Source organism: Pelobates fuscus, chromosome 7, assembly GCF_036172605.1.
Source record: "Pelobates fuscus isolate aPelFus1 chromosome 7, aPelFus1.pri, whole genome shotgun sequence".
In the NCBI taxonomy this organism is placed as follows: domain Eukaryota; kingdom Metazoa; phylum Chordata; class Amphibia; order Anura; family Pelobatidae; genus Pelobates; species Pelobates fuscus.
In genome coordinates, this window is record NC_086323.1 from 156,714,483 (window position 1) to 156,733,578 (window position 19,096).

Genomic DNA, 19,096 nt, shown 5'->3' on the forward strand with positions numbered 1-19,096 from the left:
TGCAAGAGTGGTCAAGACTATCCCTAAAGATATTTAGTAAAGATAAACGTTTCTCAGTTGCTTTGAACCAGGGCTGTTAAAATAAAGTCCATAGCAGTTTACGAACTGTAACTACCACACGCAGGGGTGTTACTAGGTGACAAAAAAAGACTTATTAACTTTGAAAAAGGGAATTGGGGGCACCCCCAGAACATGCAATTCTCAGTAGTGGTGATGCCGTAAAGACCAATATATATATATACACACACATCATTTAAAAAAAAAAAGTTTTTTCCTTAATTTGTATTTTGTACATATATTGAGTTAAGCTCTATCAATTACTCTAAACCCTAATGTATTCTATAAATCAGGTCGAGGTGGAGACTAAGCAGAGAGAACGTGCGCCAGGGTGGCCAATTTCTGGGTTAAACCATTTGGCAATGGTTCAACCCCTGAATTGTAAAGTCAGCTGCAGGAAGATTGCTTCAAGGAAAATACAAACAGGGCCCTGGTTGCTTCTAAAATCAATTAATGACCCTAGATTTCATACCTACTGCTGCAAGTCCTGTTTTACAGAAGCTGAATTCCCCTGTGACACTAAATCTTTACATTATGTCATAGTACTATATAAACCTCTATTTATAAACCTAACCTGCTGCTGTATTAACGCTAAGCCATTTTATGTTAATTAGCTCTGCACTAATAGCAATACAATACTGTACGGTATCATTAACTCGCGCAGCATTCTTATACATTATGTAATTGGAGGTGTCATTTCTCGCTCAGTATTAACTTGTTGCTTTGTGGGGCTTACAAGGAAATAGGGCCTAAATTAGACAAGAGGCTTTTCAGAACCACACTGCCAGCTCTAGCCCCTGTCAACTCCCCTCCAGCAATACCCCTGCCCACAAGTCTCAGACAGCTATAGTCAAGCAGAGCGTAATGGGAGTTGTAGTCCAAAACCACTAGAAAAAGTATGCATTGCGGACTATCAGGAAGTCTACAAAATGCATCATCTTTAGATGAAACCTAAACTTGAAAACAAAAGAAATCGCAATATATCATCTTTCTTGGCAAAATGTTTTACAAATAAATAATTAAACTTTTAAAGGAAGGTCTGCAAACGTGCAGCTTTTATGCATATACAGCACGGTGGCACTTTACAGCTAATGCAATTTTTCAAATATATATTGTCGTGGTTAAACTGCTAGCATACAGAATTTCCACTTCTGTCTCTCCATTCTAATTTATTTTCCAATATGTGAATGAGGATTTGTGTTTAGCGGAATGTTCTACAGAAATCTACATGCATTTTAACCCTCATATATAAAGAGGAATTCATTCTAGCCTGTAGTGTTCCATTAATAACATGGGTGCTGGAATTGAAAGAGCATAATAACTGAAAATGTAAGGAAACACTGCTCGAGAAAAACGGATTAGTCTACTGGCACGACAATATGCCTCTCACTAGAGTTTAAAACCAAACAAAAGCAAAACAACAAAAAAAAGACAAAAAAAACAACTTACCTCTGTCTGGACGAGGTAGTTACGCTGTGTTCGGATGTGTTTTAGAAAACCAAGAACGTTGACTGTGTTTTTGTCTTTTATCTGCTGCAACATGCTGTCTATCACAATGTATGTGCCAGTCCTGCCAACTCCAGCACTATGGTGACAAAGCAACAAAAAAACATTTAAAATTAAACATACGAATCAGCACTGTATAAAATTGTATTGAAGAATAAAATACCTTTCTTGCTTTCAGCTTCAAGATAATGCAAGGTAAACTTTAAAGGAACACTATAGAGTCCCTCTGCACTCCCCACAGTTTTTTCACTTACCTTATTCCTGAGCTGAGGTCCCTCTGCGTTAGCTCTTTCTCCGCCTCCTCCCACATCATCACAAAGAGAACCTAATGTGCATGCAAGGCCGTGCATGCTTTAGGCATACCACATAGGAAAGCATTAAATCATTGCTTTCCTATGGGTATTTAGAAGATGCCGAACGTCCTCATGCAAAGTGTTCATGAACATTAACAGATAGCGGATTTTGCTAATTTTAGGCTTAGATTGCCAATATAGGAAAACGAGTAGTATTTGGTAATTTTTCCAGTTATGCTATTATACATCTTCATTTTGAATGTGTAATCATTTTACACACATACATATTTATTTATATTTCTTTTTTTAATCTAGAGATAAAACCTCTAAATTATGACTTTATATATTAAAAGGGCACATACATGAAAACAATTACAGAGGCTAGTTTACTTTTTTTTATCTCAGCATTGTGCTCTAAAACCTGGAGAATTGGTACTTTGCCCCTCCCTTATTTTTTATCATTTCCAGCTTTGTGCAATCACAGCCTAGGTTACATAATAACTCAGCGCCGTCATATTCCGAGGCCCTACCCCATATATTTACTTGATTACAATTCATACATATATACCTGCAGTGGACCAAGACAGGACCCATATCAGAAAGTTGGGCGGCAGAGGATCTCCGTACAAATGTCAGCACTGGTAAGGCATATTCTGGCACACCCATATCAGGCCATTGTGTATAATGATACTGCATAACCGTTCTCTCATTGTGACGACCTTTCATATTTCCCTTCTGGCCCTGGGAAGAGAATACACTGCATCTTTAGCTCAATACAATCAACGTTTCACTCTATTTCATCAGGTTTCTGGGTAAGCATATGCAAATGAGCTCAACAAAGAACCACATTTTTGCCCCATAATTCCAATTAATACATGGATTTCTTGGAGTATGTGTCTGCTGTATACAACAGCTTTGAAACACAACTCCGGAAGAGGAGCAAAGCCAGTGAACCACTCATGGACAGCTGTTTTGTTGTTAATGCAACACATATGCATGAGGTTGGTTACTGGCTTGGCATTATTTGTGAAGTACATACCAAAAGAGTTTTGGTGGGAAAAAAAAGTGTTGATGAAAACCTTTTCACCCGAAGTGGATAGTTAATATATTACTAAACGCAAATACACACACCAGTCAAGCCATAAGACTTGCTTTTCCCACAGAAATTTCACTTTAACAGTGCTCTCACCACTGCAAATGTGGTTCCTTGATGAGCTCATTTGCATATGCCTACCCAGAATCCCTAGTGAGAGCACTGTTAAAGTGAGATTTCTGTGGGAAAAGCAAGTCTTATGGCTTGACTGGTGTGTGTATTTGCGTTTAGTAATATATTAACTATCCACTTCGGGTGAAAAGGTTTTCATCAACACTTTTTTTTCCCAACAAAACTCTTTTGGTATGTACTTCACAAATAATGCCAAGCCAGTAACCAACCTCATGCATATGTGTTTAGCAATGTTTTAACTATATACTTACTTCAGGTGGAAGGGGTTTCATCTACACTTTTTTCCCCACCACAACGCTTTTGGTATGTATATATATATATATATATATATATATATATATATATATATATATATATATATATATATATATATATATATATATATATTTATATTTATATTTATATTATTTTATATCTATTTATGTGTATTATACATGCCATAAACGGAATTCAACAGAATCCAACAGAAAGAATATATATTATATATAAAAGCATTTAGAAATATGGTTAATTGAAATGTCAAGCATCCACCAGATTTTGTTTTTTTTTGTTGAATTGTATAGCTTAAACTATCTAGGCAGAGAATAGCTTTAGAGAGATATTAGTATTATTATTAATTTTTATTTATAAAGTGCCAACATTCTCTACAGTACTGTAAAGAAAAAAAAAAGGTACAATGTTTGGATTTTCAGTAAGAGTAAGATTTGTATTGCAAAGTTGCAGAGAAAAATGGCCTGTGATCTTACAATCTAATATAATGGGTAGTGGGACTAAAGGCGCCTAGGAGTAATTAAAATCGATAAGATGTAATAGGTAGGTCACCAACTGTCTATGCTCTCAATATGGGGAATCTGTAATATGTTAAATGCAAGTAATAGTACAGACTATGTTCTGCTCTGCACAATGAACAGAATTAATTTGGATTCAATTAGTTACTAGTCCAGATTGATGTTTAGTAGCAATGATTGATTCTGCAAATATTTATTCCCTGAAAGGTTTACCATATGGGGAGAATTCTCCACATTAACCTAGCATCATCCCCAAGAGTAAGAATAAGTCTAAATGAGTATAATGTGCAAGGATGCAAACAAAAAGAGAACAGCCTTAGGCTTTTGGGGTCAGCTGGTGCCATGTTACAGACATTTTTGCAGTCACTATCAGCAGTAGTATACATGTGTGAGGAACCAAACATGCTAGCAATTTTACCTTCTTCATTTTTACATTCCTAATGGTGAATCTCCGTACAGTATAACAGGCATAAACCCTTGTGCTTTTTAAAGTGACGATAATATTTCCATATTCTTCAGTATTCTCCGTCGGCCAGTACTGATCACATTTTCTCTGCAAATCCAAAAGAGAAATGTAAACTTTCCGTGTATAATGATTTGACGCTCTGCAGATCAGACAGGATTACAGCAGATCACAAGCTCTTCAGTCTAGAACACATTACAGGTTCTGTAGGGACTACTGTGACTTCTAGAGAAGATTACCCAATAGAGCTTGCTGCATTGACAGTCATGTAATCTAGCTCCTACCACACATCAAATGCTACAGACCCAACAATCTCAGACATGTATCAGGAACAGAATGCAAGCATTCCAAGTGTGGGTTCTGAACCTTTACTACCACACGTTGGGTCTTCTTCAATATGTTTATAAAGTCTAAAACAGATTAAGTGCCCTTTATAGGGAACAGAGATCTAGAATAGATTGCAAGGTCTCTAGAGACAATTGAAAAGTATAGAACACATTACAAACTCTTTGCAACAAACGGTAAGGTGTACACATTTATTATGTGTAACTTGTTAAAGTAATGTATGAAAAGTCTGTAGTCAAGTTTGTAATGATTATGTAGAAAAAGGAAACCTTAAAGGAACACTATAGTCACCTAAATTACTTTAGCTAAATAAAGCAGTTTTAGTGTATAGATCATTCCCCTGCAATTTCATTTCTCAATTCACTGTAGTTTAGGAGTTAAATCACTTTGTTTCTGTTTATGCAGCCCTAGCCACGCCTCCCCTGGCTATGATTGACAGAGCCTGCATGAAAAAAAAACTGGTTTCACGTTTAAACAGATGTAATTCACCTTAAATAATTGTATCTCAATCTCTAAATTGAACTTTAATTACATACAGGAGGCTCTTGCAGGGTCTAGCAAGCTATTAACAATGCAGGGGATAAGAAAATCTTAATTAAACAGAACTTGCAATAAAGAAAGCCTAAATAGGGCTCTCTTTACAGGAAGTGTTTATGGAAGGCTGTGCATGTCACATGCAGGGAGGTGTGACTAGGGTTCATAAGCAAATGGATTTAACTCCTAAATGGCAGAGGATTGAGCAGTGAGGCTGCAGGGGCATGTTCTATACACCAACACTGCTTCATTAAGCTAAAGTTGTTCAGGTGACTATAGTGTCCCTTTAAACTTTTTCTCAAATTAACATCACTAACAATAGGGTGGAACTCGTCTGTCATCTGAAGCCAAGAAAGCACTTGATAGACATCTGGGCCATTTGTTACTTACCCTTCCCTTTTCCACAAGGTTGGTTATCATAACAATAATCCCAGTGTTTTGTTCCCAAACCATCCTCCAGAAGTCTTCAAAAGTTGACTTGAGAGGTCCCTGGGTAGCAATATAAGCTTTTGCTTTGTTGTAACCCTTCAAAAAGACAGCCAAACATAAGATTAAAGCAGACTAGTGGCAAACAAATTAATTATTTAACGATAAGAGAAAAGGGAATATCATTTATGGACTGAATACATGATGTTTGATCTCCTTTGATATAAACTTAAAATACAGGAAACAGATTCCAAAAAAGGACATTTAATAATCATGTACAATAGATTTAATTTGATTAAGACAACTTACGTCAACATAATTGGCATTAATGTAGTCACTGTGCTTTGAATCTTTGCCTGGCAAAGCCCTCAATTTCACCCTACTATGGTCATCTACAAGAAAGATCACAAAACACGAAAATTAACAGAAACTTAAAGAAAATGTAGGGCTCATTAATATTTACAGTTTCATTCTGATAAGGCTGATACATAGTGTACACATTAAATACAAAATTACTTTAAAGTCAATTTTTATATAAAATGCAAAAATTATTAAAAGTATGCACCAAACAAGGAATTGTCAACTGCTGGCAAGGGAATTTAAACATTTAGGCCTGGAATTTGCAATTCTCTTTTTGTTTATATTTCTATGTTCTTCAGTTTTCTAATACATTTTGTTTGCAGAACAAAAATATATATATATATATATTACTATCATATTTTTAGGTAAGCGTCAATTGTAATGTAAGTATTAAATTAGTCTAGGGGAAACTGATTAATGTTAGTGTAGAGGCTGATGGTGGTTGTTAGGATGGTAAAGAGGGGGACTTATAAGAGCATCATTGGGACTTACAAGTCCAAGCGCTGCCCAAGATTAGTATGAGTCTTGGATGAGAGCCATTTCAACTGCTATTATTAAACTATGTAGTGTAACTCCTACTAGCTTAGGAACCCCATGCTCCCCAGAGGTGGTGTAACTCCTACTAATCTTGTGAACCCCATGCTCTCCGGAAGTGGTGTAACTCCTATTATTGGAAGAAACCCCAGGCTCCCCTTAGGTGGTTCTCCATGCATTTTCACCCATACAATAGTGGAAATAATTGCACATATGACCACGCAATCCATGCATAAATATTTTCCTCACATGTTGACTTCAACTTTGTAATATAAAATAGTGGAAATAAATGACATGTTTAACCATGAAGTCATCTGAAATTCTATATTACTCTGTGGCCAAAAATACAGCCCTTAGACACAAGTGTCACTCATCAGCCATTTCAAATATTTGGAGATTTTTTAAAAATATATTAAATAAATCATTAAAACATGTCTATATAAATAAATACACATGAAAGGACTTATGATAAAGGGGCTGGCAGACCATGGCTCTACTAATCAGATGCTTCTTACAGAGAAGCACGGAATCCAATGTTTCTCTATGAGAAGCATTAACAACATTCAGCATAATCATGCAAGATATAAAGAACCTCAATTGTTTTCTGAAATAGTATGGTTTACATTTGTGAGAGAAAAGGACATCATTCATGAACCATAACCAATCCATTAAGATTTAGTGGGTAAGATGTCGATGTTGGTGCTTAGAATGTCCATCTAACCATCACAATAATCTGTAGTCTTTACGGGGCATGTCTGCTTATTTAATATGAGACAGTAAAAGGGTAATAATGGTCTTGAGTATTTGGAACGGGTCATCTAATCACTGTTTGCTGCAGATAACTGCTCTATGGATGGGCCTTTCATTAGCAAATAAAGGAATGAACCGTGTGGTTTGCAATTTTTACTGGTTTCCATCACTGAAATATAACAGATCTATTCTTTCGGTCCCTGCTTACTGTAACATTTTGTGACAAAATCAGTTACTTACATGCCACAATGTTGATGTAGCGGTTTTTATGCTTGTTATCTGGGTGATTGGAATGTTCCGCCGTGATGTTCATGTCAACTGTGCATCTCTGAATTTCCTAAAGTGGTTACAAATAGAAGAGACGTGTTTATAGCAATATATATATTATGAAATGACATTCTAAAGCAATGGCTGTAAAAGATGAATCTTTCAAATGAATAGATATTAGTTCTATACACATTCAAATTACAATAGCACTTGATCGAGCAATGTTTTTGCTTTTTTTTTTTTAAAGACCATTCACATTTTGCCTTCCACATTCTCCTGTGCAAAAAGTATCAAAGTGTGCTGTATGTTAAGTCACATTTATTAATGATGAATTCAGCTCCAAGAATCTAAGTTCAGCAAAATAAAGTAATCTGTAATAGAGTTGAGAGAGGTTATCCTTTCTTGTGGGGTGCGGTCTATCTCCATAAGTCATTGGTACCCTTTTTGAAACCTACCATACAATCAGAGTTATGAATCACTGCATTCTTATTATTTTGTGAGCTATATCTTTGAAAAGAAAGATGGATATCCCAATCTACTATTAATTTGCAGATAGTACTGTAATTAATTAGTTCAACAGCAACTGTCCATTTATTAAAAGGTCTGGCGGTGGAGTCAAATAAAAGCCAGTAAAGACATAAATGCATGCCTGGCTTCTTCTTAGTGTAATTTCCCATTAAATCCACCATTTGTGTTAATCTATTTTACGATAAAGAAATCCAATCAAACATATCCGTGCATGAGGGTAGTAAGATTAAGTTGTACTTTGATCAGCTTCTTTAATCTCGGTAGTAGAACACGCTGAATTGATGTTTGCGTTCCATACACCATATAGAAGCTTAAAGACCTGTATTAGTGAGACATGTTTTGATGTTGCCATGTTCGGTGGGAAGAGAAAGCCATGCAGAAGAATGCAGTTACTCCTGGCAATTTTCCAGTTACTATCCTTCCTTTTGAAATGCATTATTAAGGGGTGGTGTATGCCGATCTGTTCCTAATATCAGCGTGTAATTGTTTTTTTTTTCGTACCATACAATCTTTTATCTTCCACAGTGAGATTTATTCATTTATTACCCAAATAATCTGAAGGCATGAGCACTTGCTACTATATCAAGTGATTTTGAGAGTTCTATTTGCACAAAGCAGATTGTATGTAAGGTTTTTGCATGATGCTCTGAATTGTGTTCTTGTGTATATGTAAAGAGCGCATGTTAATTTGTAAATCTTACCAAGTTTATTAAAAAGAAATGTCACTTATCTGGAATTTACACCATTGAATACAACACCGAAAAGTTGCGTTAACCTTTTCATGAAATTCACTGTTTTTTCTTCCTTTTAATTGATGTTAAATATTTAGCAAATTCCATTATAATCCTGTTCAGACAAGGCAAACCCAGGCCAAACATTGCAAATGAAAAGCGGAAATACAAACATTATTTAATGTCTCCCTTTAACAATGACTGACAGGGAGCCAAGATGGAAGCACCCAGTTGCAAGATGAAGAAGTATCATTTTATTCTTTACACCTCACAACCTAATATCTTTAATTTAAAAAAAAAAAAAAAGGTAGGTAAACATAATATTAAAAATCCCAAGAACTAACAGCTCCCCCATTCAAAATTATATAAAGTGTTCAGTAATTCATTTACCTAAACCTATTAAAATTCAATATTTTCATTTGCATTTCTAAATTTTATTCACTTTGGTGCAAATTGTATTGCTGTGCCTTTAACTATTGAATACAGCTGCATTAACAAACTTTACAGTACTATAGGTATTGAGTCGGAAAACATATTTCGCACACATCATTTTGTCTCTCACAGAGTTAACCAACTTAACTTTGGGTTTTCAAGTACCCTATAATAAGAATGATTTAAAGACTAGGTCCTCAATGCACAGTGAAATCAGGCGAAAGTCTTGAGAGGATAGTTTAATTATAATTTTGTGTGGCCTTTCTGTAGAAGACCAAATCTTGAGGTTATTGAGATCCAAATTAATACTTTCAACTTCCAAACTGAAAAATGGGATCTGACTAATAAAGAAAATAATTATCACCAAACAGCTGTTAGAAGAGCCAGGGGTAGTGTGTCAGATATATTATGCAAACAGCAGATGTGGCTATTTCTCAACAAAATAAAAGAAAGGGGGAAAAAAACTCTTGTATGTAATCCACAGAATACAAAAATGAAAACACAAACACATCTGTTTGCAATCAAATATCCATAGCACATTTTTATATAAAAACGTAACAGAATAAAAATACTTGTAATTTTTAGTTGCATATATAGTGCACCTCCCGAAATCTGTATGCTTGAAAGTATGGCGCAAACCGTGTTGGCGCTACAGGGGGCATGCTGACCCACCATGCATGCGCACCTGTTTCAACAAAACAGTAGTCAAACCAGGACACGTAAGCACTCTACTCATCTCCTGGGGTTAAAATGTTCCCTGCCAGGCAATGACATTCAATATCTTGACACCATTAGACCTGATTAAAAGAAAAAGGAAGACAGGCAAAAAGAGAGCAAAGACCGGAAGACAGAAAAGTGAAGAACATTAGAGACAGAAAGAAAAGTGAAGACCGAAAACTGAAGTCAGGGAGAGAAATCATACCTCCCAACATTGGGAGGTATGAAATCCGGGCAGGTGGACATGTCTTCAAGGAGGCACCACCCGTGGCACAACTTGCATCACTGGAGACACCCATAATGAACAAGCCAACCTTGAATGTTGGCGTGCCCGCCAACTGATGTCACATGTCAGCCTGGCATCAAGCAGCCTTCCCAGCCAGCCCCAAGATCCAGGCCCATGTAAAGAGTACGGATGAAGTGCTCTCTGCATGGTTTTCGTACCAGTTGCAGAGCATGAGCGAGTCTCATGATACACTCATGCTGTGCTGCCTTGGGATGCCAAGGAACTAAATCATGGTGAAGGGACAGGATCCTGAAATCTGAAATAGAGACAAAAACAATGGTAAAAACAGGTTAAAGGGACTGTATAGGCACCCAGACCACTTCAGCTCATTGAAGAGGTATTGGTGCAGTGTCCCTGTCCTTCTTAGTCATGCACTGTAAATCAATGCAGTTTTTGAGAAACTGCAATGATTACATTGCAGGACTAAGACGGTCTCTAGTAACGGTCAGACAGCCACTAGATGCACTTCCTGCTTGCTGGGCGACTTTTGCAGGAGTACATGCTGCGTCTGTTAAATCCCCTGAGGAAACCATTTAAGCAATGCTTTTCTATGGGTAGGGCCTAATGCACTCGCCACGCATGCACATTAGCCCCTCTTCTCGCAGAGGGCCTCGGAGGAGGCAGATTGGAGCCGAAATAGGGCGTGTACAGAAAGGGTGTTTTAACATTTTCGATGCTGGATGTATTCCTTACACTATAGAATCGCTTTAAGACATGCAAACAGAGAGACACGTGAAGAGACAGAAAAGTGAAAACAGGAACAGAAAAAGTGAACAAACATATTGTCCAAAAATTGGATAGAGTGAAAGATCAGTGGATACAGAGGACAGGCAGAGAGGGAAATAAAAATAGATGGACAGACAAACAAGTGAAAAGACAGCTGTATAAATATACAACTGAGTGCTGCTAAATCTATTTACATTTGTAATAATAACAGTTTCATATACAGCAGAACAGAAAACTAAAGCGATTGATTTAACAGATTTAGTAAGAAAAGTATACAAACACTAAGGTATATTCTAAAATACTGATTCATATTCTCTGACCTTCTATAAGATCACCATAGCATTCCTGGCAGCATATGTGTAATTAAAATATACCCAGTAAGTCCTATCAAAGAACAATTAAAACACATTTAAGCACAAACAACTTAATAGCAGAAGAGAAAACAAGTTGTGAGAGTGTTGTGTGAGAGATGTTTTTGTAAACTATACCAAACGAAAATATATTCAAAATACGTTCTACTTCAAGAAATAAGTGTATTGTGTGTGTGCGCGTGTGTTTTATTTTTTTGTATCTTAATAAACCACACTATTTTATGTTCTTCGCAGTAATTTAAACACTTTGCATACATTAAAAATAGAGAATAGTTAATTTTAGACATAAAACTATAATGCTTTAAGTAACACACAATTGATTTATACCAGTGATCTGACACTGTACAAAGCAGAGCCTAATTACAGTCAGATTAAGTTTATAGTCGTGCAGCTGATTATTCTGAATAATTAAATGGTGTCAAAACCAGCTGTGATATACAGCACCAGGGATTTCAATTCATAAATAATTGACGAGAAGACGACACATGTGATCTTCCTGATCACAGCCCATCTCCCTGGAGAATAGGCATTTGCCCTGAATACCATCAACATTGTTAGAATGCTCAATATGTCTGCTCAGCCATCCATACCAACAGAGTCACCTACAGAGTCAGGACTCCATTAGCAAAAACACACAGTACGCCGCATGCACAAATGTAAAAACAATATAATAGATTTTTTTATTTTTTTTGTGAAGAAAACAAAACAAAAAACCAACAACTTAGAAACAGCCATTTTATAACAAAAAAAATATTTTTTCTAGGGCAAGGATGGCTAATTTCCCGAATACCAAGCTTGCTTTCTAGAGTATCACACAACACCATGAACAGGCAAACAGCAGATCGGGTCTGAAAGCCTAATCATTTAATGCATGATGGACAGACAGAAAACCACAACTGACAGGTATGCTGGATGTAAATTGATCAGAGTTTCAGCCACAATTACAATAACTTAACCATGGTAATTCCCAGTTACTACATATAAATATCTGACTGCAGATGATATAGGAGGGTGGGTTATGAAAATGTTTTTTCCCCCTCTACAAGAAAGGTATTTTAGATAATTTAGATTTAAGCAGGGCAGCCATAAAGCAGCAGGAAAATCTAGAGTAAGACATGGTTGCACAGAAAAATAATGTCCACAGCAGTGTGTGCACTGCAAAACTGTTCCCTTTGCATCCTCAAGGGACTTTCTTTTCTGTTCCAAATTGTTAGAACTATCGTTCTCACAAATCTAACTGTCCACATAGAATATTAAACCATCTGTCAATGGATAGGTCATCAGAGAGGATTTTACATTGCCTCCATATATTTACCCAATTTCAAGATCTAATTTTTTTATTCCTATAACCCAATAATGGAGATTTTTTTTCCCGCATATTCCCTCTATTCTGCTTGGACTAATGAGGAAGCAATTAGCGTGAGCAACAATAGGCGGCTAAGCTTGTCCGAGTGTTCGCTGACCGCTTTCAGCTTATCTCAGTGCTTATTACTAGTATAAATCAGTATGACTACAAGGAATAGAGTAATCTCTGACTTAGTCATACCATTGGTGGAGGCCTGGCTGTGGGTGGCAGTGACCCTTGTTTAGTGTTATACACTTCTTAAAGGATCACTATAGGGTCAGGAACACAAACATGTATTCCTGACCCTATAGTGTTAAAACCACCATTTAACCCCCCTGGGCCCCTCATGCCTCCATAAATATAGTAAAAATCTTACTGTATTCAAGCCTGAAGCTGTAAATCTGCATGCTGTTAGATTCAGAAAAACAAGCAGTATGCTGACATGTGGTTGCCTGATCCAATCACAGTGCTTCCCCATAGGATTGGCTGAGACTGACAAATAGGCAGATCAGGGGCAGAGCCAGCATGATTCAAACACAGCCCTGGCCAATCTCATCTCCTCATATAGATGAATTGAATCAATGAATCTCTATGAGGAAAGTTCAGTGTCTGCATGCAGAGGGCGGAGATACTGAATCACAGGATGCTGTGCACAGTGCTGCCCTGTGCTTTGCTGACAGCAGATCTGAGAGGATGGTGGCATATTATTCCTCCATCAACTCCGAAGTCCCTCTGGTTCACTCTGAGTGACTGCAACTGGAGGTGTTCCTAGCTTTCAATGTAAACACTGTATTTTCTAGAAAATACAGTGTTTACATGAGAAAGGCTGCAGGGAGCTATAGTTCTCACCTGAACAACCTCATTAAGCTGAAGTTGTTTAGGTGACTATAGTGTCCCTTTAAAGATGGTTCACAATGTCAAGAGAGACAGCACCAGAGGACTCAAAACACTATAACCAATTCAATCAAATGGTTATAGCCCCTAAGGTGTCTCTTTCATTTTAAGATTCTCTAAGTAAGACCCAGTAAGACCTACTCTTACAAAACAAAATATAGAAAAAGACACAAACAATAAGCAGTCTACGGGACAATGATGTTTCTGATCATCATGCATCACACTGATCTTTCAACATGATGTCAGATATGTTTTTTCAAATCACTAGTACCAACCACGTGTGGCCATCTCCTTCTAAGAAGATGTAGTGAGACATCTAAAAGGGAAGTAACATACAACTGTACATTGCTCCATAATCACCTGCTCTTTAAGTTCTCCCATAAATTTTTTTATGGAATATGAGGAATAAACAAGAAGCTATACATGTGCAGATAGACAAGTTCCAGGTTATTCCTTTAATATTTTCTGTCTCAAGCGTCATGGGAGTAGTTCTGGCAAAAACTGGGGGTCTACTTTACGGCTGTCACTTTTTTTAGTATTTGAAAATGTACATGTTCAAAAGCAATTATTTTCCAACTACTGAAAGTCTTCTCTTTTTGTCCTTCGGGTGGTTTTCTTCAGATGCTTGTCGAACTCTTTGAACTTTGTTTCTCCTTGTTCTTTGTTTTTATTAACATAAGTAAAAAGAACATGCATATGGACTAGGTTTGTTCAAGGCTGTAAAAAACATGGTCATTTTGTTTCCTCTGTTTTGAAACGCACTTAGTTTTATATATCCAAGGTCTTTGATAGTAAGAGCATGTTACTTATAAGTGCTCTCAGGATTTCAATAATAGAGAAAAATAGTGTTTTTTTTAAAAAAAAACAATGTTAAATTGATGGCCATGTCTTTCTTGGCTTAACTTGAGTCTTCTGCAGTTCGGTATTCATGTCCTCTTCTTCATTTTACTTTTTATTCTTATTTAGTTTTATATTAAAGCCTTTTTATACTTGCTTGTTAGCTATTCATATTATGTATGTGTACTTCTTTATTGCTAGAACAATATAGCAAGGTCACTGTATATCAGAATTGCATTCCATTAAGACTACAGCGAAGCAAAAAGTTTCTGTGTGGCCTCGAGGGAACTTTACGTCTCTCCACTCGCAATGGTCTGCAGTCTATGTTCCAATAAGGTTAACAGGAGTTTATACTTGAGAAGGTGAATTCCTGGTAAATTTTTGATCAGTCCCAATTTAATAAGCAAATCTTTCTATTTCTCACGGTAGTGACTTAATTTACTAAAATGCAAGGTCAAGATCCTGTCATGGAGACTGTGTAATGTCAGGAAATGTTGAGTTATTGAAATTGATTTAAAATTCTGGAATATCCTTTCAGTTGTAGTGGTAAATGCTGGCATAGTAAAGGAACTGTAGAATACCAGGGCTGTGTTAAGGTTATCCAGATACACAACGAGAGAGATTTATCATCAAATTATGTTCCTGATAGTAAGAGTTAATTCTGTAAGAGTTCTAAAATACTTGAAGTGGGGCAGTTACTAACTAGCAGGCACATTCCACTGGTGGTTCCTCCGTTCTTTACATACATGGCCGTCTTTAACATGGGGCAAACGGGGCAGCTGCCCAGGGCCCAGTTACTCCTGGGTGCCCAAAGCAGCTGCTCCATGGGTCCCACTGCCCTGATCTTAGGGCCACCAGGTGGGCTTGTTTTAGCAGGGGTCTGGTCAAGCGCTGTGGCCCTTTAACAGGACGACCGGGCCCCATTCTTTTCAACAGCCAGCTGGGAGAAAGTGACAGCCGCGAGTCACTCCCTCCCACAGAGAGAGCGAAGCCGAAGAGGGAGGGAGGAGAAGGCAGTGAGGACGGGAGCTGACATACGGACACACACACACAGACGCATACACTGACAGACATACCGACACACATATAAATACATTAACTGTCAGTGTCTGTGTCAGTATGTCTGACAGTATATGTGTGTCAATGTGTATCTGTGAGTCTGAGCATCTGCATGTGTGTCATGTTGTGTATCTGTTTGTATGTGTATCGATGTGTCTGTATCTGTGTCAGTCAATGTGTCTGTATCTGCATGTGTTTCAGTGTGTGTATAATAGTCTGTATATCGGCATGTGTTTCAATGTGTGTATGTTTATCTGTGTGTATGTGCTTCACAGTGTGTGTGTATAAGTGTATTTTTTATATGTGCATATATCTCAGCATTCAACACCAACACTGCATACAAACTTCAATACTACATACACACTCTTGCAGCGAAACGTCAAAACTATATACAAACACATCAAAAGTATATATAAGTATACCAAAAGTATATATAAACTCACCACTACATTCAAAAACCAACACTACACATAAATGCATGCTTGAATTCAAACTCCAACACCACATACAAACACACCCCATTCACACAAACAATCTGTGCAAAAACATGCTTACATTCAAACACACAAACACGGCTCAGTACTACATAGAACCATGCAAGCATGGGAAAATTGTAGAGCCCCAGTTGTCAAAGCATTATTGGAGTTGCACGCCAGCTTGGGATCTACCTTTTGGCCAAGTTTGAGATTGGTGGACTCAAATATTTCTTGTACCAGGGCACTTTCTACTTCAGCTCTGCCACTGCATTCGGGTGGAAGGAGTGATTACATGCCAGGGAGTGGGGAGGGGAGCAAAGACCAAGGGCCCCAAGCAAATGCTTGCCCAGGATCCAATCAATATTAAAGACGGTCCTGTTTACATACTACTTTTTAGAGTACAGCACTGTAATACATTTCTTGCAATGGGTAAAACTAGTTATAGGCTGCAACACTCAAATTTTCTAAATAATTGCAGTACAGTACTTTTATTTTCAGTAAGTAAAAAAAATAAAAAAAAATGATCATGTTCATCTGAAAACTATCACCTGAAAACAGGGCTAGTTTTACCCTGTTTTCTGCCCCAGTCCCACAGGCCCACAGTCTATTCTACTGTTCTATAAAGCTTTTTTTTTTAATATATATTACATACATACATATATATACCGTATATACTCGAGTATAAGACAAGTTTTTTGGCACATATTTTTGTGCTCAAAAAGCCCCCTCGTCTTATACTCGAGTCTAGGTCTGTATTATGGCAACTTACATTGCCATAATACAGACCATGACATGTTGGGGGCCGGAGAAGCTGTTACTTACCTTTACAGCAGCTCCGGTCAGCTCCCAGCACCTCCGCGCGGCTCCTCTGTTAAGCTCCCAGTGTAAATCTCGCGAGACATGCGGGCCGCGAGATTTACACTGGGAGCAGACCGCGAGACTGGCAGTAAGTACCGGACCCCCCTTCACAGCTCCCCCTCCCCCTGGACAGCCCCCCCATCCACCTGGACAGCCCCCCCCCTACCCCTGGACAGCCCCCCCTCCACCTGGACAGCCCCCCTCCGCCTAGACAGCCTCCCCTCCCCCTGTACAGCCCCCCTCCCTGGCCAAGTATGAAGTAGGGAGGGGGGGACAAAAAAAATGATTACAAAAAGTATTCAAATATTCAAATAAAAAAATAATAATAATGCCCAATTGATGGGAGTCTGACTCCCTTTTCTAACTCCCTGTATTTAATGCAGAGTGTGTGTGTATTTAATGCACACACTCTGTATTAAATACAGGGAGTCAGACTCCCATCAATCTGAGTCACCCTCTTGCACCTAAATTGCAGATGTGTGTATATAATATTAAAATCATTAAAAAATAATAAAAAATGCCCACCCCCCCACCAAGGCTCTGCATCACACACACACACTGCACTCATATACACACACTGCACTCATATACACACACTGCATTCATACACACACTGCATTCACACACACACTGCACTCACACTGCACGCACACACACACTGCACTCGCACTGCACTCACACACACACTGCACTCACTCACACACACTGCACTCACTCACACACACTGCACTCACACACACACCCACTGCACTCATACACACACACTGCACTCATACACACACACTGCATTCATTATATACACAAACTGTAAATAAATATTCAATTAATGTAATTTTTTTAGGATCTAATTTTATTTAGGAATTTACCAGTAGCTGCTGCATTTCTCACCCAAGTCTTATACTCGAGTCAATAAGTTTTCCCAGTTTTTTGGGATAAAATTAGGGGCCTCGGCTTATATTCGGGTCGGCTTATACTCGAGTATATACGGTATATATATATACACATACATTTTCTCACTCCTCCTGGGTGGTATGTTTATTCCTTTTTATAGGGTCCTCTACCAGAGGCCTGGGAGTTTGAGGGCTCTGCGCAGCATCTTAGCTGTTCCTAGAACTGCACTCTTCTGGACAGCAATCTCAGATGTCCCACCTGGAATCTGTGGAAGCCACTCCCCCAACTTGGGAGTCACAGACCCAAATGCTCCTATCACAACTGGGACTACTACTGCCTTTACTTTCCACATTCTTTCTAGTTCTTCTTTCAGTCCTTGATATTTGTCCACCTTCTCATGTTCCTTCTTTCTTATGCTACAGTCTCTGAATATTGCCACATCCACCATGATTGCAGTCTTTTGTTCATTGTCTACCACCACAATGTCTGGTTGGTTGGCCAGCACTTGATTGTCTGTCTGGATCTTGAAGTCCCACAGGATATTAGCCCTGTCATTCTCAACTACCCTTTGTGGTATCTTCCATCTAAACTTAGGCAGGTCCAATCCATATTCTGTGCAGATGTTTCGGTACACAATCCCAGCAACTTGGTTGTGTCTCTCTGTGTATGCTGTTCCTGTCAACATCTTGCATCCAGCTACTAGGTGCTGGTTTGTCTCAGAGGCCTCTTTGCACAGTCTGCACCTTGGGTCTTGTCTGGTGTGGTAGACTCCAACTTCTATTGATCTGGTGCTGAGTGCCTGCTCCTGTGCTGCTAGGATTAGTACCTCAGTGCTGTCTTTCAGTCCTGCCTTTTCCAACCACTAGTAGGATTTTGTCATGTGAGCCACAGCCACTATCTGCCGGTGGTACACCCCATGGAGAGGTTTGTCTTGCCAAGGAACCTCCTCTTTTTCTGCATCCTAGATCTGTGGAAGGCATTCCCTTAGCAGTTCATCTTTGGGAGCCATCTTCGTGATGTACTTGTGGATGCTCTGGGTTTCATTGAGGACATTGGCCTTGACACACATCAGGCCCCGACCTCCTTACTTCCGGCAGGTGAAAAAGTCTCTGGGTGCTGGATTTCGTGTGCAATCCTCCATTCATAGTGAGTAGTTTCCTGGTCTTGACATCCACGGTGACCAGTTCTTCTCTTGGCCAGGTTATTATTCCAGCTGGGTACCAGATGACCGGTAGGGCATATGTGTTGATGGCTTGAATCTTGTCCTTGCCATTGAGCTGGGACTTCAGGACCTGTCTGACTCTGTGGAGGTACTTGGATGTTGCTATCCTCCTTGCCTGTTCCTTATGGTTGCCATGCATTTGTGGTACCCCCAGGTACTTGTAGCTGTTCTCTAT

At 38.4% G+C, this 19,096-nt stretch overlaps 1 protein-coding gene across 3 annotated transcripts in view; it reads right to left on the bottom strand.

The window, feature by feature from the left end:
- Positions 1-19,096, bottom strand: part of PTPRG (protein tyrosine phosphatase receptor type G) — a 486,380-nt gene that overhangs the window by 26,054 nt on the left and 441,230 nt on the right. For all 3 annotated transcript variants that reach the window (XM_063426859.1, XM_063426861.1, XM_063426860.1), the window contains 6 exons: positions 7,522-7,618; positions 5,947-6,029; positions 5,602-5,736; positions 4,288-4,422; positions 2,425-2,597; positions 1,507-1,642 (listed from right to left, as the gene is read on the bottom strand). In XM_063426859.1, coding sequence (XP_063282929.1) covers positions 1,507-1,642; positions 2,425-2,597; positions 4,288-4,422; positions 5,602-5,736; positions 5,947-6,029; positions 7,522-7,618 — 759 coding nt within the window. The remainder of the gene's footprint in view (positions 1-1,506; positions 1,643-2,424; positions 2,598-4,287; positions 4,423-5,601; positions 5,737-5,946; positions 6,030-7,521; positions 7,619-19,096) is intronic.